The 27,399-nt window shown below is 38.8% G+C and overlaps 1 protein-coding gene across 1 annotated transcript in view; it reads left to right on the forward strand.

Annotated features, from left to right (window-relative positions):
* The window catches only part of csmd2 (CUB and Sushi multiple domains 2), a 605,906-nt gene that overhangs the window by 69,753 nt on the left and 508,754 nt on the right, over window positions 1-27,399 (forward strand). The window contains exons 4-5 of the mRNA XM_060847269.1: window positions 6,815-6,939; window positions 11,166-11,287. Coding sequence (XP_060703252.1) covers window positions 6,815-6,939; window positions 11,166-11,287 — 247 coding nt within the window. The remainder of the gene's footprint in view (window positions 1-6,814; window positions 6,940-11,165; window positions 11,288-27,399) is intronic.

Here is a 27,399-nt window from a genome sequence, read left to right on the forward strand (position 1 = left end):
ATGTTGACTATCTCGAATCAGTCCTTGCCTTTCCAAATACATGTACATCCTGTCCCTCAGGATTCCCTACAAAAACGTGCCCACCACCGAGGTCAGGCTCACCGGTCTATAGTTCCCTGGCTTGTCTTTACCGACCTTCTTAAACAGTGGCACCACGTTTGCCAACCTCCAGTATTTCAGCACCTCACCTGTGACTGTCGATGATACAAATATCTCAGCAAAATGCTCAGCAATCGATTTACATATGGGAACAGTTTCTCACTGTCCACTCAGACCTGACTCTTCACCATTTTGGAAACTTGTATCAAATCTCCTCTTACCCTTCTCCTCGCCAATGAAAGCAGTCATAGCTTGTTCAGTTTTTGCTTGTTACTAGTGTCACCTCCCTGGAACCATTCTCATTTGCACTCCAATGTATTCCTGTACCACAATGCCCAGGCTATACTCTTTCACTCCAGATCAAAACTGTGGACTTTTTGTCTAATAGTGCTGCCTCAAATGCTACTCCCACTCAGTCACAACCTTCACTCCCTTTCACCATTCTCCTGTCTCATTTACTGCCACTTCTTCAACCTATTGAAATTGTGCTCATCTTCCAACTATCAGCCTGAATGTCAGCCTCCCAGAACTGACAGCTATGAGACAGGAGGCTGTAGCTTGTGTGGAAACCCTGCCATGAGGATTGGCAAGGCTTAAAAGGTTCAGGCCTTTGCAGCTTTTCTGCTTTAATTATTGCCTCCCTATTATTTTAGGGCCAGAGTAGCAACAGGCTATTTGGCAATAGATACATCACAGCTGAGCGCAAACCAGTCTTAACCTGATGTCCACCTACACACCAGAAAAGAGCATGATTTTCCTGTTTCTATTCCAGGCGCACTGAGGCCAATTCTAATACTGCAACAGTTACCTAAATGAGATTAGTTAGTTTGCCACATACCCGGAAGCAAAGTGGGACGGATTGTGTTCTGGATGAAACAGCTACTGAACAGCTTTATGAATAGAATTAATGGAGACAACCTTCTGAAATAATGTTTGAGCTGTTAGTAGAAACAAGTGATGGCAAGGAAGGCATTTAGTTCAATCTCACACAGCCAATCCAGAGAATTCATGGACTATAAAGTTGCAGACTGTTTGCTTACCGAAAAGACATTCTGCTGCCAGAAATATATTCAAACACGAAGCTGACAGATGGACTTTTTAACCTCCAGTGAGACCAGATGATACACACTGTGAAACTGCTCTGCACAAAAAAAAATCAGTTGTTTGAAATCTGCCAAGTCCCTATTCATTTCCAGGAAAGAGATTGGTGAAGTTTATTGATCTATGTCCTTGAGTATCAATTGTATCCTTCTCCTTTTATTGATCGAACTTGCATCTTATCTGCTGGTGATCGAAGGAATGGGACATATTCCTGTCTTTTCAAGGAAAACTAAAAATCCTGGATGAAAACATGTGAAGAGGGCATTAAGTCAGCAACTGCAGCTTCTATTTTAAAATCAGTGATTTTCAAAGCTTGAAGCAAAGTCAATAATTCATCTTCTCAAATAATCAGAAGGTGTCTATTTAGATTGGTGTTTTATTGAACAACATGAGACGTACACGTTTCTGAGTTTGTGGGCTGAATTTTTCTGTTTTCCTGGGACTGAACCCCAACCCCAGGGCAGCATATTGTCACTGATGTCTAATTGAGAAGCCATCAGAGTACAACTGTGGAGACTGGCCTGTCTCAAGAGAGTTTTACTCTATAAAAGAACCTGCCGACAGGTCCCAGGGATCATTGATGTGGGGTAGGATGGGGAGGTCATGGTGAACTGATGGTGCAATCATTGCAGGGATAACCACTGTCACAAGGAGATCCCCTCCATCTACCATTCGGGGCTCGCTAAGGATGGCATCCACCTCAGAACCCAAAGGGAAGCCGTCCCACGTTTGTCTAGTGGTGTTTACATTCAAGTGTAGACCTCCAGACATGGACAAAATGCCAGTGGGAGCAGTCAGTGATCCTTAATTGGGCACTTCTACCATAACAACTCACATCTGGCACCTTCATCCATCATATTACCAACCCATTGCCTCTCATTTAATTCATGTTGAGGAGAAAGGAATTAACGTATTGAGCAAGTTAGGCCTAAATCCATTGGAGTTTAGAAGAGTGAGAGATGATCTTATTGAAATTTATAAATCTGGAGGAGACTTGATGAGGGGATGACGGAGCTAGATTTTGTTTTAAGAGTGAATTGGAAATGAAGGACATATTTACTTTCTCTCCGAGGATTGGTTGTGTGTGGAGTGCAGTGAAACCTGGGCCTTTGGATTTATTAAAGACTGATTAGATCAAATTTTGATAGACAAGAGAATCAAGTGATATCAGGAAAGCAGAGCTGAAACCACAACCAGATCAGCCATGATCTTCGATGAATAGCAGAGCAAACTACGAAGGCTGCTTGCTTACCTTAGTCTGAAGTCTTGTATTTGAACCTGTTTCCGATAGGACAGGAAAATTCATTCCTGTGACACTCTACTGTTCATTGCACACACACAAAGTTTTCCTCCAATGACACTGTTGTTACATTATGCATGGCCTGGGAACATTGGGGAATGTTCCAACATTTCCAAGTTGTATTCTCAAAATGCAACTTTAAGCACGGTGGACAATGGCCAAGATCCTTGCTTCTAGGATAATTGTCTTCCAGAATTTTCTTTGACACAAGGCTAAAAGATTGCTCATCTCCTAACATTAATGGGTCCACACAGAAGGTTTATTTCCTAATGCACTTACAAAATGGCAGAAAAATTGCAGGACAGTAGTTTGCCATCGTCCATAAATGACTAAATCAGTCAGCCTGCCTTTAGAGAAACAAAAACAGATGGGTGGACAATTGGTCAATGATCGGACTGTAATAGGTATCGAGCCACCAAAAGGTTCATTGCTCTAAAAATGTTTGGTTGAAATGGTTAACTTGTCCCTTAAGTTATTCTCAAGTAACAAATTGCAGACTGGAATTATTCCTTTGACAGTTGACTAAGAAACTACAGTCATTTTTAAAAATTGATTTTTGTTTTTTTATGAATACCATTAGAACTTGGATATGATTTGCAACATACTATTTGTTTCTTGTATGTGCAGAATAGGAATTAAATAGGGAAAGTCAATTCTTGACCAGAAGAACAAAAATTCAGAGAATTAGTGAAGATATAATTGAGTGATTACCATTGATTTCAATGTGCAGAATAATAAGTAGTTTCAGTGATGGTTACCTATACAGACTCGAATCATTTTTGCTCTACAATTATGATACGCCTTTCACTCCTGAAGAATGGGCACACGCTAAGGGGAGGAGAGGGGAGAGGCATTGATCTGTGAGTAAAAAATATAAGACTAAATGAAATAATGTTGCACCACCTAGTGCAAGATTATGAATAGAACACAGAAAGACAAAGCAAATTTCAAAATAAGGAAAATTGTTTTAAAAATAGTCTCTTTATTGATTGAAAGCATGATGACTGCACACATGCAACTCATACAGCATTGCTGTGAGACTTTGAAGATGGTGTTACTTTGTCAGTGATAGTTTTATGATAACCCTGCCCGGTACACTGTGGGAGAACATGAAATGAGGCTAAAAGCAAACATTGAATGGTCAGGACTTAGTTAACAATATTCTCCCTTTCCTCCTTCTCCCATTCACTCAGCCAGCAAAGTAAAGTTTGGTTGACTGTTAAAATGTTACCCAGTTAAAGATGAACATACATGTAATTCTAGCTTTTTAAATGGGTCAGGTTCATAGAGTCATAGAGATATACAGCACAGAAACAGACCTTTTGGTTCAATTTGTCCATGCTGACCAGATATCCTAAATAAATCTAGTCCCATTTGCCAGCATTTGGCCCATATCCCTCTAAACCCTTCCATTCATATAACCATCCAGATGCCTTTTAAATGCTGTAATTGTACCAGCCTCCACCACTTCCTCTGGCAGCTTATTCTTACACACACCACCTCTGTGTGAAAAAGTTGCCCCTTGGATGCCTTTTAAATTTTTCCCCTCTCACCTTAAACCTATGCCCTCCATTTTTTGACTCCCCCACCCTAGGGAAAGGACCTTGTCTGTTTATTGTATCCATGCCCAAATGATTTTATAAACCTTTGGAAGGTCACCCCTTCGTCTCCGATTCTCCAGGAAAATAGCCCCACTCTACTCCGTCTTTCCTGATACCTCAAACCCTCCAACCTGGCAACATCCTCATTTTTTTAACTGAGAAGCTTGTGTATTCCAGTTGTGAAGGTTTCACATTTTGATGATATTAAACGTAAAGGCTATCCATTTATATTCATAAAGTTAATTTCAGCTCTCCACTATGTGGTATTATGTGCAATTGTTGGACTTCAGTGATGGAAATAGACTACACTTGTCTTTCATAAGGGGAGATGTTCTTTATCAGAACTAAATAGTGTTTTTTGGTGGAAACTGTTGATTGTGGAACCTGCATCATGAGGGATTAGGGATTAGTATCTCACCATTTTATCACAGCAAAGTGCATACACAGATGCACAATGCATGTTCTGTTTATGAATGGAGTACATTATACTATTTTTTCCAACTGAAGTGTTGAAGTAGGTTTCAAATGAGAGTAATATAGTGAGGAAGAGGTATTATCTTTCCTCATTGTATTCAAAAACAAGGTAATTATAACATTTTTAACTACGTCTTAATGCTTTAGGAGGATTCCCACTCAGAGTGGTTCATTGTAAATGTAATCTAGTTACAACAATAGTTGCTCCTTGCCCTGCCTCACTGCTTCGTCAAAATATTTTACTTTTATAACTTTCCAGTCTGATGAAAGGTCTAAAACATATACCTCTATTTGTTTCCATCAAATTGCTTCCTGTGCTGCTGAATATTTCCAGCATTTTCTGTGTTTCAAATTTCAAGTAATTGCAGTGTTTTACCTCAATATTAATTTCAAATAGCATCAGGTGATTGAATTTTATGTTCAGCACAATGTCGTGGGCTGTGCTGTAATGTTCCATGTTCTATCCCTGTCAGAATGGAAAATCATGGAGCTGAAATCAAGTCACACCCATTACTAAGCAGCTGGTGTTCATTCCATTGATTTTCATCGTCAGGATTTTGAAAATGGGCACCCTGAAGGTACACAGGGGCTGTGATCGAGAAAGTAATGTGCAAAATTTAGAATGTGATTTTCAATGGAAAAAGTAACAGAAAGTTATGTATACACCTACTTATACATTTAAAAGCAGCCCTGAATCCTGCTTGAATCCAAATTGAGCTCAATAAATGTTAAACTGACACAGACCTTTAGTAAACACAGATGCTGCACTCTATGAGAAACAATTTCAATTGCAATACACAATACAAGAAATTGACAGACTGGTTGGATTGCACTGCAAGACAACTAGTGGAGTTGAGTCTGATAGAGGAGGTAAATTTGCAAAAGTAATAAGGAAGCTATAGTAATCTGTTGGCACATGTTGACATAGCGGAACAAGGTGGAAACCTGAAAAAATGCCAGTGGCCTCAAGTAATGTTGTTTACTGTGCACAATAGAGTATTGAGAAGGAACAGGAAAACTTATGCACCTAATTACAACAATACTTGATGCCACTGGGCTTGGAGCAAAACATTTGAACATCCATCTAATTGGAGTTTGAGTCAGGGACTACAACTCATTGAAACTTTGTCTGAACTACCTAACTACAAAATTCACAATCATATCTGTACTGACTAGAAGTGGAAGCAACCTATTGAGCAGAAAATGAGTTTTTAGAAACCTACCATCGAGCAGGGAAATAACTTAATGCTGGTAAATTGATGAGTGAAAATTTCCAATCAAGTGTGTGTATATTGAAGTTTTAAACAACAAGAGAACGATATTTCCTTTTGTCAAAGTTTGGCCAAATATGACAGATTCCACACAGAGTGTTTGCTTCCTAGCATACTTGCAAGATTGCAGAAGAATTGCAAGACAGCAGTTTACCCATGGTCCATAAATTACTTCAGCAGTCATGTAGAGAAACAAAAACAAATGGGTGGACAAGTGGTAAGTAGTGGGGCCATAATAATTAGTTCACCTCACAAAGGTTCATCTCTGAAAATGTTGAATTGAAAGGATTAACTTATTTTTTGAATTTTGTTGTATCAGACACATGTAACCAAATTTAGAAAAGAAGGAGAGTGAAATCAAAGGGTTAGAGAGCTGGATTCTCTGTTTCAGGGGGAAGTTGCTTAACTTGTGTGTCTGCGTCCTGTGGGTTGAACTGAATATTGTTGATCTTCTTTCTTAGGCTTTGAAGCTAAGAGCTGTTGGCCTGTGGTTTACGCACACCAGGCTAATGTCAGGCTGCTGCACATGTGTGTGGACTTTGACAATTTGATTCTCATCCCAGAGGAGGCAAGGGACCCATTTAAATTAAGCTGCTATGAATCTGACATTGATAGACAATCTGTCATTGAATATTTACAAATTATAGATAGCAAGAAGACTTTGAGGTACACAGTTCTGCCAGTGTTGAGGAAATGATCTAAACCTTGACTGAAATGTCTCAGCTCTGTTGCTTGGTGCAATGGAGAATGTTTCATGCTTCGGTCGTGCCAAATGTCACAATGAGAATACTGAGAAAAGGATTTTTTTTTTAAAAAGGCTCTCCTTAAAGTTGTAAGGCATAAACAATTGAATCCTTCCAGCAGATGACATTGCAGTATAACATGGTAGCAAAGGTGAAATTGCATATCAGTGATTCTGTTATCTCTTATGTTGTGAAGAATTGACAGCTTCTTTCTCTCCTCTTTAGACTGGGATCCAGTGTGCAGTTCTCATGTGATGATGGCTATGAATTGCAAGGGTCTAAAAGCATCACCTGTATGAGAATGTCTGACTTATTCGCAGCTTGGAGTGATCACAGACCATTCTGCCGAGGTGAGAAATTACTGACAGTTGCTATGCTGCAACAGATGACTAGCTTTCACCTTCACAGTTGTTCAGCACCATTATTCTTCTTCTTTGCTTCATTCTGTGACTTGATGTGTCCTTCATGTCAACACATGATTGAAGGAGTGGGAACTGAGTGAAAAACTAATCATTTTGAGTAGATAGGTGGCCAAAGGAAAATAACTGCAGAAGCAATTTTACTTCCAAAGTTGTCAAAAAATAGCATTTGAGCAAGTATGTTTGTGAATAACTTCTAATTAGCTGTACTTAAATGTTATGACAATTTGTGTTATGTTTTGATGTTTGTCTAGATACTTTTAACACCCAAGCAACAAGATGCTAATACAAAAAACAATGATATGTTTCATTTTAGCTTTGACAGAATAGTATAATAGTCACAACTGTAGCACACGCAAATAACATTTTGAAATATCCAAGGTCTTGTTTAGACACTGCATTTTGAGCAATAGATGGGGGTGGTGTCTCTTTCATGAACCTTAGAATTACCCAATAATTTGAATTTTGCATCAAAGTGGAATTATAGAGCTCAAAAATGGATTAAATTGCCACCTTGGATTAAGTGACATCGAAGTAAAGGGACAGCAGGATACACAATTGATGATTGTTTGCCATGTGTATGTGTGAGTATGTAACATATATGCATGTATGTATATGCAGCAACTGAATCTATGCCATATTTTTACAACAAAACAGTAACTTTCTCCCTGTGGAAAAACAAGACCTTGATTCATCCATTTTCACATGAATGATATTAAAAGAAATTTATTCATTCACTGGCTGTCACTGGCTAGGCCAATGTTTATTGTCGATCTCAAAGGGCAGTTAAGAATCAAATACATTGTTGTGGATCTGGAGTCACACATAGTGAAGACCAGGTAAGGATGGCATTTGTTGAGAGTGTGTTGCTGGAAAAGCACAGCAGGTCAGGCAAAATCCGAGGATCACGAAAATCGATGTTTCGGGCTGGAGCCCTTCATCAGGAATGAGGCTGGGAGCCTCGGGGATGGAGAAATAAATAGGAGGGAGGTGGGGCTGGGGAGAACCTTCCAGCTCAGCACCATCCTCATGACCTGCTCCACCTGTCAATCTTCCTTCCCACCTATCCACTCCACCCTCTTCTCCGACCTATCACTTTTATCTCACCTTCATCCACCTATTGCACTCTCAGCTACCTTCTCCCCAGACCCACCACCCTCCCATTTATCTGAAACATCGATTTTCCTGCACCTCGGATACTGCCTGACCTGCTGTGCTTTTCCAGCAACACACTCTTAACTCTGATCTCCAGCATCTGCTCATCTCACTTTCTCCTAGTTGATTTCAACCTTACTGTGAAGCCTCTTCCAAGGATGCCCACCTTGAAGAAGCTCTCCTCCTATCTCTACAAAGATCTCATTGAGTCCCTCTCTCACTGTACTCTCCAAGTCCTCTCTTCTGCCCTGAAGCTCTTCAATCATGTCCTCAAGCAGACTCGCTACCACAGGCACATGTCCTTCCTCAGCACCTGCCTACGGAACCATATGATTCTACATGAACTCTGGACCACATTCAGACCAACCCAGTTTGGACCTGAACAGGATACCCAGTGCACATTACAAATCTGAAACCTTCAACAACAATTTGAAATAATGCTCAGCTATATTCTCCCCAGACCCACCCCCTTCCCATTTATCCCTCCACACCTGAGGCTCCCAGACTCACTCCTGATGAAGGACCCTGGCCCAAAATAAAGATTTTCCTGCTCCTTGGATGCTGCCTGACCTGCTGTGCTTTTCCAGCAATACACTCTCAACTCTGATCTCCATCATCTGCATACCTCACTGTCTCCTAAGGATGGCATTTTCCTACTCTAAAGAGCAAGTGTGAACTGATGGGATTTTCCAACAATGGACAGTGGTTTCATGGTCATTATTAGTCTTCATAACAGATTTTTGTTGAATTAAAAATTCCACCACAGCAGGAAGAAGAAGGGTTACACCCAAACTGTCAGCTTCTCCATCTCCTGATGCTGCCTGGCTTGCTGTGTTCTTCCAGCATCCTGCTTCTCTACTATTTTTATTAATAGATTTGGTTCTGCCTATTGCAATAGCCACTTTGTTTGCTCTGATTCAATATTTTAAAATCTGGATAGCAGGAATACATGAAGGGAAACCAGCAAAATTGGAGCGTGTTCAGTTTCTCTTTACCAAAGCCCCTCATCAAAGCTACTGACAGAGAAGAAATAGTAACTGACTTTAATTTTCTTTTACTGCCCACAATGAAATTTCCATTTTTTTTTCTGTAAGTGATACTTGAAGTCTGTGAATAGACCAGGAGAGATTTGTTTTATTCGCACTACAGGCGCTGATTCAGCTCATGTAGAGTACCTAGAGGGATAATCACAGATGGCCTCATGTTTGGCAAGATGAAATGCAGCTACAAGTTGTAAAATTCACAAGCCAACAGGAACATTAAGTTGAATTGGAAAAGTGAAAATGGGGAAATTGCTTGACAGTGAGATGAGAATGCAAATGTTGCTTGTTTCTTTTTTGGTACATGTCTATGCTTTTCAGCACCACTGTTACAAAAGCCACTCTTTTGCACACAGACTGAAGCCTCCTCTTTGTCTTTCATTTTATTGAACCTTATGGATGAACTATATAGAACATGAAGCATTGGTGGTTTCTGTGGAGTGATTTTTGGGAGAATTCAATTATCATAACCATTTTTATTCAGCACTGAGTGTATAATATTATCATTTTGTAATTAAACAATGCAAAACTAGAAAAAAAACAAATCCATCCTGTCAGTTCCCAAGGGTAAAATCATATCCTTCCTTTGAGAACAACTACTCATGTGTTCAGTACTCAAAGTAGAGTATGAGAGTTATTTTACTGGGTGGGAATTCATGGGCTGCGTACCAGTGATTTCCCTGGATCTGTTTTCTGCACAGCATTGCAGAATCACCTGTTCATATTCTTCTATGACCTTTATGCACACTTCTCCAAATAAGCTAACTCTCCGGTTCAAGCTTTAACCTCCAAGCACATTTACTTCAGACAGTCTGTGTTGCATAGATCCTCATCCCTATGTGAAGTCGATGAATTAAACTACTCATTTTCCCACAATTGAATGGCCTGTTTCCACACAGTATGGATTCTATGATTCCAAGATTTTCAGAATTTTAGGTCAAAACATTTGGGCATGCAGTTTATCTGTATATCTTGGAGCTAACAAACTCTGATTTGGTTTCTGCTGATGTACCTGTGCTCCAGCGTAAACTTTTCCATCTTTAAAAAAAATTCTATGTGTAGGTAGGATCTAAATTCAAGTGTCAGTTTAATTTGCCTCCTCTTTTCAATCTTGAAAATCTGATTGACTCTATCATTATCACTGACTTTCTTGTAAGAAATTATCACAAGTTATAATTATACTAATTTACTCACTGGATCAGAAAAAAAACTCCCATCAAATTCCTCTAAATTAGTTCATATTTTGGGTATTATTTGCCCTATTACAAGGCTGCAGATGTAGTAATTGCTAAGAGGACAAAGATTTAATGAGATTGATGCCATCTTTTATTGTAAAAGTTGACACCATTGCCATTGCTGTGGAAAATGTATCAATTCTGTTTTTTTTTGCCAAGTTGCCACCTGGTTTAGTTGCACGTGGAATGTACTTATTGTCTTTCAATGGAGATGAAATTTACCACAATAGAGTGTATCTGACTTTAATGATACCCTACAGTACAGTGGCATGGTGGTTCAGTAGTTAGCACTACTATCTCCTAATGCCGGGACCTGAGTTCAATTCCACCCTTGGGTGACCGTATTTGAGTGGATTTTGCACATTCTCCCTCGGTCTCCGTCGGTTTCCTCAGGGTGCTCCGGTTTCTTACCACAGTCCAAAGATGTGCAGGTTAGGTGGATTGGCTGTGCTAAATTGCCCATGATGTCCAGGAATGTACAGACTAGGTGGGTTAGCCAAGGGGAATGCAGGGTTACAGGTATAGGGTCAGGGGAGTGCGTCTGGATGGGCCGCTCTTCGGAAAGTCGGTGTAGACTTGATGGGCCAAATGGTCTATTTCCACACTTTTGTAAGAATTCCATGATATTTTTAATGGCATCAAGACCTCCTACCAGCATCAATTGTTTTTCATGTATCTTTAGCACAAATTCTATTATTCTCAATTGTTTCTCCCTCTTTTGTTGCAGCTCGAGTATGCGGTGCCCACCTGAGTGGTCCCACTGGAGTTATTTCATCCCCTAATTTCCCTGTGCAATATGATAGTGATGCACACTGTGTGTGGGTGATCACTGCCTCTGATCCAGACAAGGTAAACTACTTCCTTTCCTTGCAATCAAGTTTACCATAGCTCTCAAATCTTAATTGCATCATCCTTGTGCCCAATCCATTAACAATTCACATGAGAAGCTGTTTGATGACAGGCTGATATTCAGGATACGTTTTGCAGAAGGAATTATGTTTCCTTAAAATTTAGTGACAGTTTAAAAAGTTGAAGAAGATGTAAACAGCTTATAGTTGGTAGTGACAAAGTTAATTCAGAATTCCATTTAGTTTTTTGTTCTTGGAATATAAAGAAATGCAAAAACAATTTCCATCCCCAAAGACCCTGCTTTCTCGATCCATTACTGTTGAGAACAATGACTTGCATTTTTATGGACCTTTCATGAGCTCAGAATGCTCTAAAGTGTTTTACAACCAATTATGTACTTTTTGATAAATTCACTCACTGTTGTAATATTGGAAATGCAGCAGTCAATTCCACTCCTAGTTTTCCACTGGGAGCAATGACCCAAGACAGTGTTGGATTGGCAGGGATAGGTTCAGCAGTGGGGAATGTCAAATCTGGTGGGATGGGGTGGTGGTGTCAGGGGACAGGAGGGTGTGTCTGTAGATATGGAGGAAGTAATCAGTGTTCTTCGGAGGATCTGATCAACAGTTACCCAGGTGTCAAGCAGGTTTTTAATCTTCAAGCATTTTCTGAGTAACTCTGAACCAAATGCACACTAGAATCTCTGACTGTCGAGGACTTTTTCAAAGATGTCCAGAAACCAAATGCAGGGTAATTGCTCTGAAGAAATTTCAGTTTCCTGGTTACTTAATGTGAAGCCAACTTTCTGCATGGTCCCAATGTACAAAGCCAGTCTACATTGCTGCATCAGTATCTGACCGTCCATATTAATAGGCTCCTGTATTCATAGCCCAGCTAATCGATTTCAGTGGTACTGGGTGAGGGAAATATATTTGCCAGGACAGTAGAGAGAACCTGTTACCTGTGCAACATTTTATGTTCATCTGAGAGGGCAGGTAAGACCTTGTTTAGCAATACATTTGAAGAAACAGCACCTCCAACAGTGCAATGTACCATCAGTACAGAACTGAAGTGACAGCCAAGATTATACATTTTCCTAAAGTGCATATTCATCTATAAATTCTAAATACAATTCAGACATCATGATTGTAAATTATATCATCTAGACATTATGCTATTTTTTACCACAGCCTCTGTGTTTTGCCATTGTTCAAGCTCCTTTTCTCAGTCTGTAAGTATATTGACTGCGAGTGCGAAATTGTTTTATGACTATACAATTTGTTCAGAAATCTGTTAAGTGACAGTTAGTTGCTCATGGTACAGAGCTTGAATATTGCTGAAAAAGTACAGTTGTTGCATGCTGCTACTTTGCAGTATCAGCACCGATTGTGTTTACTGCTAACTGGATGCTGCCGTCAGTCCAAAAAAGGACCTCTACCTATCAATGAAATTAGTAATTTAGTACCTGATTTTAAATGCCAGTGTTATACTCAGTACGTAGACAATACATCACTTGGTACCAAACGGCATGGCTCTTTTTGTATTTGCAACAGAGTAGATATTGACTGTACCTAACTTGCCTTTGCTTGCAAAACTCAGAACAATGTCCAACATTCAGTGTAATGCTATGATTAAACAACATTTACAGAAAAATCCTGAAAATGCTGTGAAAGACACTACCAATTTGGCTGTTTATAATAGTTAACAAGTACTTGCAAACTGAAAACACAGTGTCCGATATTAGGTGTGATTCTGAATTCAGACAATATTTGCTAAATAATCTCAAATGTGCTACAGATTTTACTGTTAAGCAATTACAGTGTGGTGCACTTGTGCATATTGGAAACCACATTTATTCATGCACAGTGGCCATTATGTGCAGACAGAGAAAAATATTTACACACATTGTGTCTATTTCATCTTAAAGAATAGGGTTCGGCCACTCTCTGGTTCATTACTTAAGGCACTTCCTTGCCTCACCAAACTTGGCTGATTCAAATTTAAACAAAGCATGGCAGTTAACCAACAGTCATTATCCAACATCGTTCTCTACCAAGCTTTTGTCTGCCTGACTATTTGACTTGCTTCCCTTATCTGGTGTACTCGCCTCAGCCTTTTGATTTGCTCAGTATTACTTTGACTCCCCACTCTGATCCCCCCACAACCTCTCCCATTTTAAAGCCTCTCAAGTAGCACTAGCAAATCTCTCAGCAAGAATGTTGATCCCCTTCCAATTCACGTGGAACTTGTCTCCCTTGTACAGGTCATTTCTGCCCCTAAAGAAATCCCAAAGATCCAAAAATGTGAGTCATTGTCCCCTGCACCAGCTTTTCAGCCATGCATTCATCTGCTCTATCCTCTTATTCCTACTGTCACTAGCATATGACACCAGGAGTATTCCAGAAATGACCACCCTTGAGGACCTACTTTTCAACCTCCAGCTTAGTTTCCTATATTCTCTTTGCAGAGCCTCATCCCTTTCCCAGGTATGTTGTTGGTGACCCCTGCTGGTCACGCTCCCATTTCAGAATATTCTGCACCTGTCTGAGACATCCTCGACCCTGGTACCGGAGCGGCAACACATCATCCTTATGTCTCACAGATAGCTGCAGAAACATCTGTCTATGCCCCTGACTGGAGAGTCCCCAATTATAATCATTTGCTTGGAACCTGACATACCACTCCTTACAGTGGAGCCAGTCACAATACCAGAAACCTGGTTGTCAGCACTATACTCCTTGAGAGCTCGCACTTCCACCCCCCCCCCCCACCCCCACTTCCACTTCCCCCTCACCGTACAATATCCAAAACAGCATCGTTGTTTGAGTTGGGGATACCCACAGGAGATTCCTCCACCACCTGGTTACCTGTCCTACCATTCATAACAGTCAACCATTTACCTGGTGTATCATCAATTTTATATCTACTGAAACTGCCATCCATCACACCCTTGTGCTCTTGTTAACTCCTCACTGCCTTTAACTGCTGCTCCAACTGATCCATACAGTCCAATAGAGTTTGCAACCAAACATACTTCCTGCAGACATGGTCTTTCGGAACAAACAAATTCTTCCTGATCTCCCACATTTGGCAGGAAGAGCACATCACCTGACTAAAATCCATTTCTACCCCTTTAACAATCAACAGCCTCAGGAGTTATTGAAAAACAAACACAAAATACAGCATTAGCACAGTCTTCCTACTCAAAAACACTGCTCTGGGATAACGTACGGCAATCCTTAAAATTAAAAGACAGTCAAGAGACAGTATAAACATAAGAAAAAAACCCTCACCTTACTGTTATAGATTTCCATTAAAAAGACATTAACGTTTAGAAGTTTTCTAAGTTTTAAAAATCAAAAACTTAGCTGATTTTTATTTTTCATGGGATGTGGGCATCACTGGCTAGTCCAGCATTTATTATCCATCTCTAACTGCTCAGAGAGCAACCAAGAGCCAATGTTATTGCTGAGAGTCGGGAAGTACAAGTAGGCCAGACCATGTAGGGATGGCAGATTTTATTCACAAAAGGAAATAGTAAACAAGGTTTTCTTTTAATGATAGTAGACAATGTTTATGTGGTCGAGAGTGTGGTGCTGGAAAAGCACCACAGTCTGACCTGCTGTGCTTTTCCAGCGCCACACTTTGCGACACTTATTCTGGTCTTGGCCAATGTTTGCACATAAACATTACCCATTCACTCCCTTCTCACCCATCGTCCCTCTCTCTCAACACACACACTCTCACACTCCCTCTTGTTTGTTTTATACCATTAATGATATCCTTTCGATAGTGAAGCTATTTAAATCACTTCTTCACATCTTCCATACAGTATTGAATTATCTGAAATGATCTGGATGAAATTGAGCTGTAAACAATCAAAAATGAAATAGGCATACACTATATTGACAGACAGTCTGTGGGGCATTTTTAAATATTTTTATTTTGTTCAACTAAACTGGTAGTTTTGTAGGGTTTTGACTTTAATGTAGCATTTGAATCACTTTGATAAATTACTGTGAAAGTACTTTGTTGTCACTTTCATTGAGCAAAATAAACTGTTCCTTTGTCACTGGCTTTAACTGCTGCTCCAAATGATCCATGTAGTCCAATAGAGTTTACAACCAAACACACTTCCTGTAGACATAGTCTCCAGAAACATTCAAATTCTTCTTGATCTCCCACATCTGGCAGGTTGTTTTTCACTGGCTACAAACTTCAGTTGTCACTTGAAAGTTGTCAGCCTCTTTTTGAAATGTTCATTAATATCCATTAATCAAGGATGTGTACTTGCAAAAGTGATTTATTGGCAGTCCCTTGGTTACAGTCAGTTTTCTAAGCTTTCTATCATCTCTATGATATGAGTGACCTATATATACCAATTAATTGTACATTACACAACACTGCAGAGTTATTTGTGCATTTTTAAAAAACGTTTCACATCCTGTCATTACCAATTTTGACAGAAACTATTTGAATTCACCTTGTTACTTTAGTTACACCAGGGAGTCCAATATCTCAACTTGGCAATATTCATCATTACTGGAAACACAATGATTTCCTGTTTTATGATTAGTATATGTACTATAACACTTTTTAATACATTATAAATTCATGAGATCTCATTAAGAATTATTTCACATTTCCAAAATGTGTATTATTTTGCTTAGGTTGTAGTTTGGTGACAAGATTTAGCATTTTCTGTTTAGTAATGTAAAACTCTCTCAGTTTTCTATTTGTCTCATGTTTTATTTTTAATTTTTTGTTGCTTAATATGTTAATGGGAAGGGAGGGCTGCAGATTCCTGAAACAATGAGGCCAGTTCTGGAGCTTATAGCTCATAAGGAGGAAAGATTTGGCATCAAAAGCTGAAGTTCCATTGATGGCAAAAGAAACAGAAGTTTAAGTAATGAAAAAGGGCATATGGCAAATGCCATATCCAAAGTTCAATGTGAAACCAGACAGAATGCAAAGAGTGAAGGGGAACATGGAAAAGCATTTTTAAAAGGACTAATAAAGACCATGTGAAAATCTGAGTCAATGACAAAAAGAGGAGAAATCCTGAAATCTTTTATGAATGCTGGAAAATTATAAAGCTGGCTAAAGGAATGGCAATTGATTTGGGTAAAGTCTACTCTTGTTAAAGTGGAGTACCTAACTGAGTTACTGAATGATGATCTTTGCCAAAGAAATAAATGTGGATAATGTTAGTGTGGAGGTTGGAAGGTTGAGATTTTGAATCAGACAAAAAGAATTATTTTGAAATGAGATGCTGCATAGGCTGACATCATTTAAATCTAACTAATCATTCAGTCCAGATAGAATCCACCTTCAGTTGCTGAGGTAAGCTCTGGCAACAATTTTTCGATTACCCTTGAATATGGATATTATGCCAGAAGTACTGGAGGTCTGCAAATGTTTACATCCCTGCTCAAAAATAGGAGGGGGATAAGCTTGGCAACTATAGAGCAATGGGTCTAATGTCACTTAGACACTTGTAAAGGACAACATTGATTCTCACTTAGAAGCAAAAAAAGCTGGGACAGTGAGCGCAAACTCATTAATGGTAATCATGTCCTGACTAACAGAACTCCTTAATGAAGTAACAAAGAAGAATAATGAAGGTAGTGATGTTTACATGAATTTTCAAAAGCATTTGGTAAAGTACCTCCTGATAGACTTATTCAGATAATGGAAACTCATGTTACTAAAGGGACAGTAAAAACTTTGGCATATAATTGTCTGGGGGTTAAAGACCAAAGGGTACACATGCAAATAAATAAGTATAAGAAAAAAATTAGTCATGTAAATGCCTTTGTATGCAACATGCTCTTTCAGAAAGAAGGGAACCAATCACTTCAGCCCGGTTGGAACATTCTTGCTTTTGAGTTGGAAAGTTATGGATTTGTATAAGAGTCAATGCTTCGGCACTTGATCATTGGTTGACATTTGAAAGCAATATGGAGGAAATTGATGGTCCTACTGTCTTACGAGGCAACATTAATCTGTTCAAGGAAAATAAAAGACCCTGTGTTGCTATCTTTCAGTCAGCACTTCCACATCAAACTACTGGCTCATTTATCTCATTTCCATTTCAGCACCTTGGTGTGTGCAAAATATTTGCTCTATTTGCCTAAATAATCATGACTACATTGGCTATGACACTATTTGAAATATCCTGACTATAGGAAAGGTGTCATATGAAGACAAGTTTGCATTTTTTATGAGTGTTCTTGAGTGTTATTCCTTACAACGAAGTGTCAGTGTATGACAAATGTAAATCTTTTTTACTTATGTTCTGGATCAGACCAGAGTCCCTCAAAATGTATCAAGAAAGTGTAATAGACTCCGAATTTTTTCTAATCTAAAAGGTAAACGTGAGGTGCTATGTCCCATTTCAATTCAATTGGTCAAATTACTTGAAGTTAAGCAAAACACAATTTATTCAAAACACTATCGTTAAAATACATCAAAAGAATGAGAAACTTGGAATAACTTACTCTGTTGGAAAACTTAACAGAATAATAGGTACATTACGATTACTAATTAACTGTCCTAATATTGTAAAATCCCATAAATACATCCTTGGCAAAAGACAAATTTAGAAAACAGAACTGTCTCACATGCAACTTGCATAGCAATTCAGGAGGAAAAACATCCAGGAGAATCTTGGGTAGAGAGTCTAACAGCTGTGAAAGATTCAGTGCCTTTCAACCTACTCAGCAACAAACGCTACTGAAAACCGAAGAAACTACCATCTGTACTCGAGTAGTAGTTAAATCTTTTTGACTACTTTTTAAGGTTAAATTTATGAGGTCGACTATTACATGGATACTCCTTTTGAGAGGCTGAAATTCATGCCTGTCAAAATTCATGAAGTATCATTAGCAGAAGCCCAACTGATCTCAAAACGGAATTTAAAAAAACGATGGTAATTCTGAAAACCTGGAGTAGAGCAGAATAACCAGTGAACTGGAAGACTAGGCATGGAGCAAAACAACAGGCAAGCTGAAAAGCTGAAATGGAATGTGACAACCAGCACACTGGTTAGATTAGATTAGATTAGATTAGATTCCCTACAGTGTGGAAACAGGCCCTTCAGCCAAACAAGTCCATACCAACCCTCCGAAGAGCAACCCATCCAGACCCATTTCCATCTGAATGATGTACCTAACACTTTGGGCAATTTAGAAAGGCCAATCTACATCTTTGGGAGGAAACTGGAACACCTGGAGGAAACCCATGCAGACACAGGGAGAATGTGCAAACTCCACACAGCCAGTCGCCCGAGGCTGGAATCGAACCTGGGACCCTGGTGCTGTGAGGCAGCAGTGCTAACCACTGAGCCACCGTGCCACTCCTCAAACATTGATCTGTTATCTGTTAAACACTAGGGTCAACTTTTGCACAAGATACATGGAATATTCCAGGTTATTTGACCAAAAATAGGGAGTTGACTTTTACATGAGATTGACTATTACTTGAGTACGTTGGGTAAAGATTCTGTTTCAATAGGTGGGAGCTTGACCACACCCATTCAGGCTGCTTCTATTGTTTTAACTTTTAAATAAAACACTCAAGGCTTCACAAGTTGTTTATCTTCCCATCAACTGCACCGTCACCTGTTCCCCAATCTTTCTCAAAAAGAAATCCAACAAGGTTTCTGCATTGTCGCACTTTGTATTTGCTAGGCTCTGTTTTACTGTGTTTTTCAATAAAATATGGGGTAAATTTTATAAGCAGTGGTGAAACACTGCTAATCTTGAAGCAAACAAACTATCTGGTGTGGATTTCTGCTTTCTTGATATCAGTTTGAATTTTGCACCAAATCAGGGGAATTCCCAGGCATTCAGCAACAAGTTAACAAATCAATCTTATTCAAATATTTTCCAACATAACAAATCGCAGGTTAGAAATCCTGAAAGCTTCCTTTTTTTTACATTTTAAATTTACAAACAGAAAAATAAGTTGTGATTGTCATAAGAAAGAAACAAAAATGAAGCAAACAACTACAATGAACATTCATACAATTACTTTTTATTACAATGGAGACACATAACTTTCCACAAATATAAAATTAGCTTTTCAGGTGCAGTGAGGGTAAGATATTGTTAAGTTAGTGGACCAATGAAAATCCTGTTACATCTCTTTCAACAAGGTGTAATTTTTTTACAGGTGTTTTTACACTGAGACTAACTGTAAAAGTGTAAGATTATCTCAATTGCATTACTTTGAGATTTCTGTCTGGGGGCACCTCATCAGTGTGTCTTCTGGAGTTGCATGGAAGTACTGACAGTAGCTCCTGGTTTTCCACACTACTCTGTGTACATGTGGCTCTCAGAATTGCTGTTAGCTTCAATGGCCTCATAATGACCGGTTGATATCCATTATATTCATATGACAGAATGGAATTCCTGAAGAGTAACCTGTTCTTTCTTAATGACATCACTGAGATTGCTTTGATACTTGCCATTTTTATGTGATAAGTTTTATTTTAATATTTAACTCCACCGTCAACAGAATAGAATTTAAGAGAAAGTGAGTGTTTGGGCATCGATAAAAAGGGCATTTACTTTCCATTAATAATATGCACGGCCTTTAGTTTCTTCAAGAGAAGTGACACTGTTAAATATTCACCCCGCCCGGGGATGGATTTTCTGAGCAGTGGCGATCACATTTTTCACAAAAGAAGAGTTTTCACAGGAGAAGCAGATCCGGACTCCTTCAGAAATTTAGAGCTGTATTTTAAATCTGATAGGTCCCTTGTAAGTGCAGGATAGATGGGGGAAGACAATTCAAAGCAGTCACTTGCCAAATTTTGTGATTTAAAGGTCCAGTATCACAGACAGCCAATTTAACAGCCGCTGTGAAAAGATACAATATGTTAGATGTGACAGTATGATACCAGGTGGGTAAGGTGGGTATCGCAGGTGAGAGTGCCAACTTAATAAGGCATCAGGTTGGTAGGGCATAGTCTGCCTAGGTTGCTAGATGGGTGGATAAGGTGCAAGGTGGTAATGGGGCCAAAGAGAGATGGAATGAAAAGAATAGGCTGGCTGAGAATGACAAGTCAGGGGCAATGGTTGGGTGGAGGTGGTGGTGTCAGATTTGGCAGTCGGGAATGTGGGGGTCAGCTCTTGTAACAGGTGGGGTCTGTCAAGAAGATGATGAGATCTGGGTGAAGAGGGTGGTTGATGGATATTCAGCTCAGGGCCTGAGGACTGCAAGAGGTCTGGGGCAGTGTACCCAGGCATTTGCGAGGTACATTTGGGGTCAGTTTGATAGTCACCCAGGAATTAGATTAAGTGTTTTAATAATCTGTTTCTTGAGTAACTATTTACTTTATTGCAGTTCTCCAATTTAAACTGTGAATTTTGGAGGGGTCCAGGCTTGGGAACTTATCTTCAATTTCCTGGGTATTTCTGCTGGAGTCTGTAATGATGGAGATTTCACAGAGCCCCATTGTGCAACTCACATTGATGCTTCAGAACTGATTACATCGCCATTGTGACACCTAGGCTTATGTCTCCTCAAATATGTCAGGGACTGCAATCAACATCAGTTGTGATTGATCTTCAGTCATGGAGCTGATGTTGCAATGTAATGCTGTGTCTTATTGATGATAAGTTGGGATGCCTATATATCAGTTTGAATCTATCAGTGGCTCAGTTATTGGCATTGCACATGATCAATTTGTTTTCTCATGGTTTTTGCTGAATATGTTCTATAAGCGATGTATACAGTAAAAATCCCATATTGCTGCACCTTAATGTTAAACATTTAAAGTTACTGTGAGGTTCCCAATGTAGTAAATGTGAACACAATTAAATTGTAGTGGCTACTTAAGAAATCTTCTAAATTTTGCGAGCCCTGGGAGTGCTGAATTGTTGTCATGCTTCATCAGATTTTATAACATCTATAATGATCACTGCACAACATAACCATACCACATATTTCCACTTGTAGATTTCAGTAATCCCAGTGTTTAAAAGATATGCATGATTTAAAGGTATACACATAGGCCATATATTTTCAGTACATTGTACATGTTTTTCATGCCTATTCGCCCAAAATTCACCAATTTAACACAATTTCAGGTTCAAATTATATCTACGGCAAATGAACTTACTGCAATCTTTTGTCCTTGCATAAAATACATTGCACTTGAGGCCAGCCCGATCAATACAACTGGGAATGACCATGATCAAATTAATTGTTGTTACAAATTTCTGTCCATTATGGCACTTTACTGGAGGCTCTTATTTTTTTATGATTTGAAAGACATTAATGGGTACATTGTAAAGGCTTTTAACGTTTTAAAGTATATTTCCATTTATCTAAGGAATTGATGCCATTTGCAAATTAAACTGGTAAATTGTCTGTACAGATGTTTTTAAAGGTAATTTTCAGTTGTTTGAAATTAAATTACTCAAACAATTTGAACTCAACAATGAGTAAAAATGTGTTTTTCTTTATTTATGTAAAACATATTTTAAGCTCCACCAGCAGAGTTACACAAGACTTCAATATACTGAGGATTATGTGTTTATGTTATAAAAAGTACTTTGCAGTTGCACTAGTTAAAGCAGGGCTTGTTCTTTACTAATAAGCAAGGGAGTTGGAACAGAAACTGAACAAAAAAAAACTTTAGAAAGTAAGCACAATTTTATTCATAGTCTGTGCTTGGATTGCTACTTATGTGCCCAAAGCAGAAACTCCTGACCACAACAGATTAAATCAAAAACATTGGTCTCTGAGAATTATTCTTAGAGAGTAGTTCAGTATCATTTGTTCTTTACTTGATTGGCCTTTGCCTCTGGACCTCAGCTGCTTAACGAAGGGTAACATTGAACTGCAAAAAAGACAAATAATCTTTGTTAGAAAGTGATTAAGCAGATTATAATGTAATGTCAGTGCTTTCATTTGACTGATACCTCATTAAATTCTGATTTGTTTCAACAAACTGAAGTCAAAATTTCAAAACAAGTCAGGGAAAAAAATAATTTGTAAAGATCAGTAAATACTGTTGAATCAGGCTCTCATTATACTGTCTGTCAGTGGAGGCTGAAGGCTGAAATTCATTAGCAGTTAGTACATGCTCCAGCAGTAATGCAGTCTTCCCTCAAGGAAAACTGGAGAGAGACAAGATCATACTATTCTAATGTTTGTTACTTGGTTGCTCCCTGACAAGTTTGTTGCCTTTAAAATTTCACAATTGAAGAGTTGTCTGGTGCCTTTAGAGAAAACATCTGTTAAATTACTGTTAAAGTACAAGAACATTCTCCCTGCAGTCTGAACCCTTCATTTCGGTAGCAGGTATTGAAGGGGATCTTGTATTTTACACTCAGTATGTCATGCAAGTTAATGCATAGCTCACAGTGGTTTACAAGGCATTGACATGATTAGGGACTCAAATCTTCAACTGATCCACAAAATCAAGTCTCAAATGGTCAGTCACCATCACCAGAGATTTGGGAAGCTCTCAGAAAATATCCTACTGGTCTATTAAGAAGGTATACCAGTGGAGATTTTCAAGTTGCTTCACCATGTATAAGTTAGCATTGCCAATAAAATACGCAGTTTAGAAGATGCTTGATTTTCATTTCCAATGAACAAATTATGACTAGTTGAAAATCAAGCTTGATGAAGTATTTGTGAATATATTCCTTAAATATGGAATAATATGAGGAGGGATGGAGAGAGTGTTCTTTTAAGAAAATATTCCACTCTCACACCTGAGTTTTTAGCATTGTTCAAATCGCACTCCCGTACTTGAGCAGGAATATCAAGGTTAACATTCCCTAATGTTGAAGGAATATTGCAGTGTCAGAGGTGCCACCTGTCAGAAGAGATGTGGAGCCAAGGCTCCCTCTACCTCCACAGGTAGATGTATGGGAGTTAGCTGTGCATGGTGTCCAGACTAATACCTACCCCTCAATCAAGATCACAAAAACAACTTCTTGTTATTGCATTGCAGTTTGTGGAGTTTTGCTGTGTGTAACATGGCTGCTCAATTTCTTGCATCATAATTGTATCTATACTTCAAAAGTAAAAGTACTTCTTTGGCCGGTGAAGTGTTTTGAGACATTCAATGGTTATGAAAAATGCTATATAAATATAAATACATTCTATTTCAAATGTTTTGGTGAATTTTCTTGATTATGAGTACCGAAAAACCTTAAGCACTTTCACTTTTGGCTAATAGTATCAATTTTAATAGCAAGCACGATATAGCATCTGACTGATTTGAGTAAACCATCCTCTCACGTTCCACTGAAATCTATTAACCCTATCCTCAGGTATCTTTGCAATAGTGTGCAGTTTGAGTTCACCACACAGCCAATCTTAGTGAACAAGGCAGCTGTGATAAAGTGAATATGCTGCATGACAGCATACAGAAAACCACATTCTCTAGCAATCTGCCAGCTGTTCACGAAATAAATCAATGGATAACTGAATTAAGCATCATATATAGTCATGTCATTAGTGCATTACATGGATGGAAGCTGACTATTGTAAAGGGGCAAGCTGCACTAATTGAGTTGGCAAAGCTATTGTGGGTGGAATTCAGTCTGCGAAAGACTGATGTGATTGACTTTGGATGAAACGAAGAATATTTCTTAATGATGAAAAGATAGGTGCGTATAACAGAGGACCAGGCATTTGCATAGATTTGAGGTGTCGAAGTGCCCAGTCGCGAAAACCTAATACCAGGTACAAAATGGAATCAAAGCATTTCATGGAATGTTGACTTTTATTTCACACTGTTTTGGACACAATACACAAGGACATACTGATGCTATGTTACATAACCATATATTTATATATAGACATGGGTAGGAGGTTGCATGAGATGCAGGGGTACCAATCTAACTCATCAAAATGTTACAAACATTTACAGAGTTATGAGGGGAGTTTATATTAACTTACAACCCTGAAATTGGAAGATTGAAGGAGGATGTAACTGAGGTGTTTAAAACAACAAAACAATTCATTAGACCACACATAGAGAGCTATTTCCTTTTGTTGCTGAACGCTTGCTCAGCAGCTTAATGTGACTGGTGATGGGTAGATTCCCTGTAAAGTTCTCTCTGCCAGCCCTTTTGGAAATTAAATTTTTCCCAGAGGAATGAAATCTTGTGATGACTTCTGGGACTGTGATTTTTAACTTCCACTTGATCACAAAGATGAATTGTTCATTTTCCTTGGTTTCATTGAATATGTTTTGGAGGGGTTTTTTTTAAATTATAGGATTCTGAACAAGTGTTTGCTGTGATGAGTTATCACAGATGAAAAGGAAAACCTGGAGCAGCAGGCATATCTTAAGGGAATCAAAATCTGATTAGAGCATCACACAGGAAAGACTTCTTGGATGCTGTTTCTTGTACACACTCTCCCCTTAAGAAGAATTCCTCCTTTCAGTCCCTTTGTTCATTCTCCCCATTGAGTTGCAAATACACAAGCTCTCAAACTGCAATCCACACACCTTACTGTAGACAGGTTACCAAAATCTCTACTCTCCACATGAGAGTGAAGCAACACTCATTGCCAAATCCAGCAACTCAATGCAACACCTCCAAAAACCCTACACAAAATCCTTCCACAAAGCTTTCAATTGCAGAGGTCACTTATAGAATCATAGAGTCATAGAGATGTACACATGGAAACAGACTCTTAAGTCCAACCCATCCATACTGACCAGATATCCCAACTCAATCTAGTCCCAACTGCCAGCACCTGGCCCATATCTCTCCAAACTCTTCCTATTCATATAACCATCCAAATGCCTTTTAAATGTTGCAATTGTACCAGCCTCCACCACTTCCTGTACCACCCTCTGCGTGGAAAAAGTTGCCCCTTAGATTTGTTTCCCCTCTCATCCTAAATCTATGCCCTCTAGTTCTAGACTCCCCCACCCCAGGGAAAAGACTTTGTCTGTTTATCCTATCCATGTCCCACATGATTTTATAAACCTCAGCCTCTGACGCTCCAGGGAAAACAGCCCAAGCCTGTTCAGCCTCTCCCTATAGCTGAAATCCTCCAACCCAGGTAACATCCTTATAAATCTATTCTGAACCCTTTCAAGTTTCACAACATCTTTTCGATAGGAAGGAGTCCAGAATTGCACGCAACATTCCAGCAGTGGCCTAACCAATGTCCTATACAGCCACACATGACCTCCCAACTCCTGTACTCAATACTCTGATGAATGAAGGAAACTTGAGATAACTTCACATCGGAGTATTAGATATGGCTGTTCCTTTTGAGGAAGATCTCTCTTGCAGTTGAATGTATGTTTCACTTGAGGTGCTGAGCAAATGAGTTTGGTGGACCTCACAGTTCAAATTTGGAATGAGTGACAGGTCAGCCCAAGTGGCTGCTCCTATCACACTATGGACAGTCAGGAAGCCTCTTGTGCAGCACCATACACTCGGCCATTAGCCATCTTCAGCATAGGACTACCCTGGGATTAACTAAGAGCATTGCAGCCCACTCTAGCTTGCAGTGCACAGATTCCAGCACCATTGCTTTTAATAAAAAAAATAGAAAGTGCTGAGAATTCTCTGCAGGTTTGACAGTTTCTGTGAAGACAGAAACAAAATAAAACTTTTTTTTGAAACTCATGGCAGGGGGAGATTGATCCAAAACATTACGTTTAAGATCTAAATGTTTCCCCTAGAAATTGGCCCAGGCGCATTTCGCTTTGTGATCTTTCAAACTTTTAGAAGTCAAAACTTTTATCTGACCAGGTCCAACTTGATTCCAGCCTGAATGCCAGAGTATGTCAAATACTCACTGTATTAACTTTATCCTTATTCGACATTGTGGTGTAGCAAATGTAAGATGGTCTTTAGTTCTAGGTGAACTGTTTCAGGGAAACTGGTGCTGTTACTATACTAACACTTGGCACTAAAACCAAGTAACAGGAAACTCATGGGCCATGTTTAACATTGATGATTTTTTTTTGAAAATACTTTTGCTTCTGGCTACCATTGAATTCAGAGTATCTACTCATCTTTAAACTGGATTAGCATTGGACTAATGATATCCAGCAAGCAAATATTTTCAGTTGGAAAATACAGAGGGAGCAACAGGGCTTCAGAATGCAGTTTCTTGATTTGAATAGACTTAGTAATGAAACAAATAATTACAGTAGCTGTTATGTATTTCATATGTTATTTTCAGTGCCTTAAGAATAATTAGTTGATTAAATTCTTAATTAATCAGTAAAGTGATAAAATGTGTTGAAACACATTGCTGCAAGTTAGAATATTTTTACATTAAGTATTTTTAATCTGTTATTTTTATCATGCTGTCAGATTGACTTTATAATATTAGAGAACAGTACACTCCTACTAGGAACAAATAGATTGAAAAGATTAACCAGTAATGGAGGAATTACACAATGGAATCCAATGTCTTTGTATTTGAAGGGCACTTAAAGGGAGATAAATCGATACTTGGAAAACAGAGTATTAGCAAGAACAAGTGGATAATTTCATCGAATGCTAAGCAAAAAAGCACAGCAGGCTTGATGGACCAAATACCTATTCCTTTGTCATGGCTCATTTTTACAGTCAAACAATTACTATTTGCTTTGCACAGAATGATACCCCAATGCTTCACTTTCATTGAGTTCAATATAGTTCTGGTGTCACTTGGGCAAAGCATCTAATTGCTTTCCTGTGCTTCATGATTTTTCAACTTTTTTGTTTGAAAGCTGAAGCGTTAGTTATTATTTCTCTTTTCACTTTTAGCTGCCATCCATTTGTAATAATATTGCCTGTTATTATTCCTTTAGAAAAGAGAGTAAACTCCCCAGTTGCTGCTACTATTGCTGGTCTTGCTGTCTGTGTTTTTTGTTTATTGCAGCTCAGGAATTTTGAAGAAAAACTCCCAGTATTGATTTGTTTTCTGCAGACAGTTGTTAAATTACAGTGTTCCATTAAAGCAATCAGCCTTGCATTTGGGAACTGTAAAAAATAAAAGTTTATTGGGCTTCAACACTATTACTTTTTTTAATCCTCTATTGAGTCAGTGACAAGTTAAATTACTTTACAAACCGTCTTAATGCTACCCCCCACCCCGAGTTCCTTTCAAAGCAAGAAAGC

The sequence above is a fragment of the Hemiscyllium ocellatum genome, chromosome 30 (assembly GCF_020745735.1).
Source record: "Hemiscyllium ocellatum isolate sHemOce1 chromosome 30, sHemOce1.pat.X.cur, whole genome shotgun sequence".
NCBI classification, from domain to species: domain Eukaryota; kingdom Metazoa; phylum Chordata; class Chondrichthyes; order Orectolobiformes; family Hemiscylliidae; genus Hemiscyllium; species Hemiscyllium ocellatum.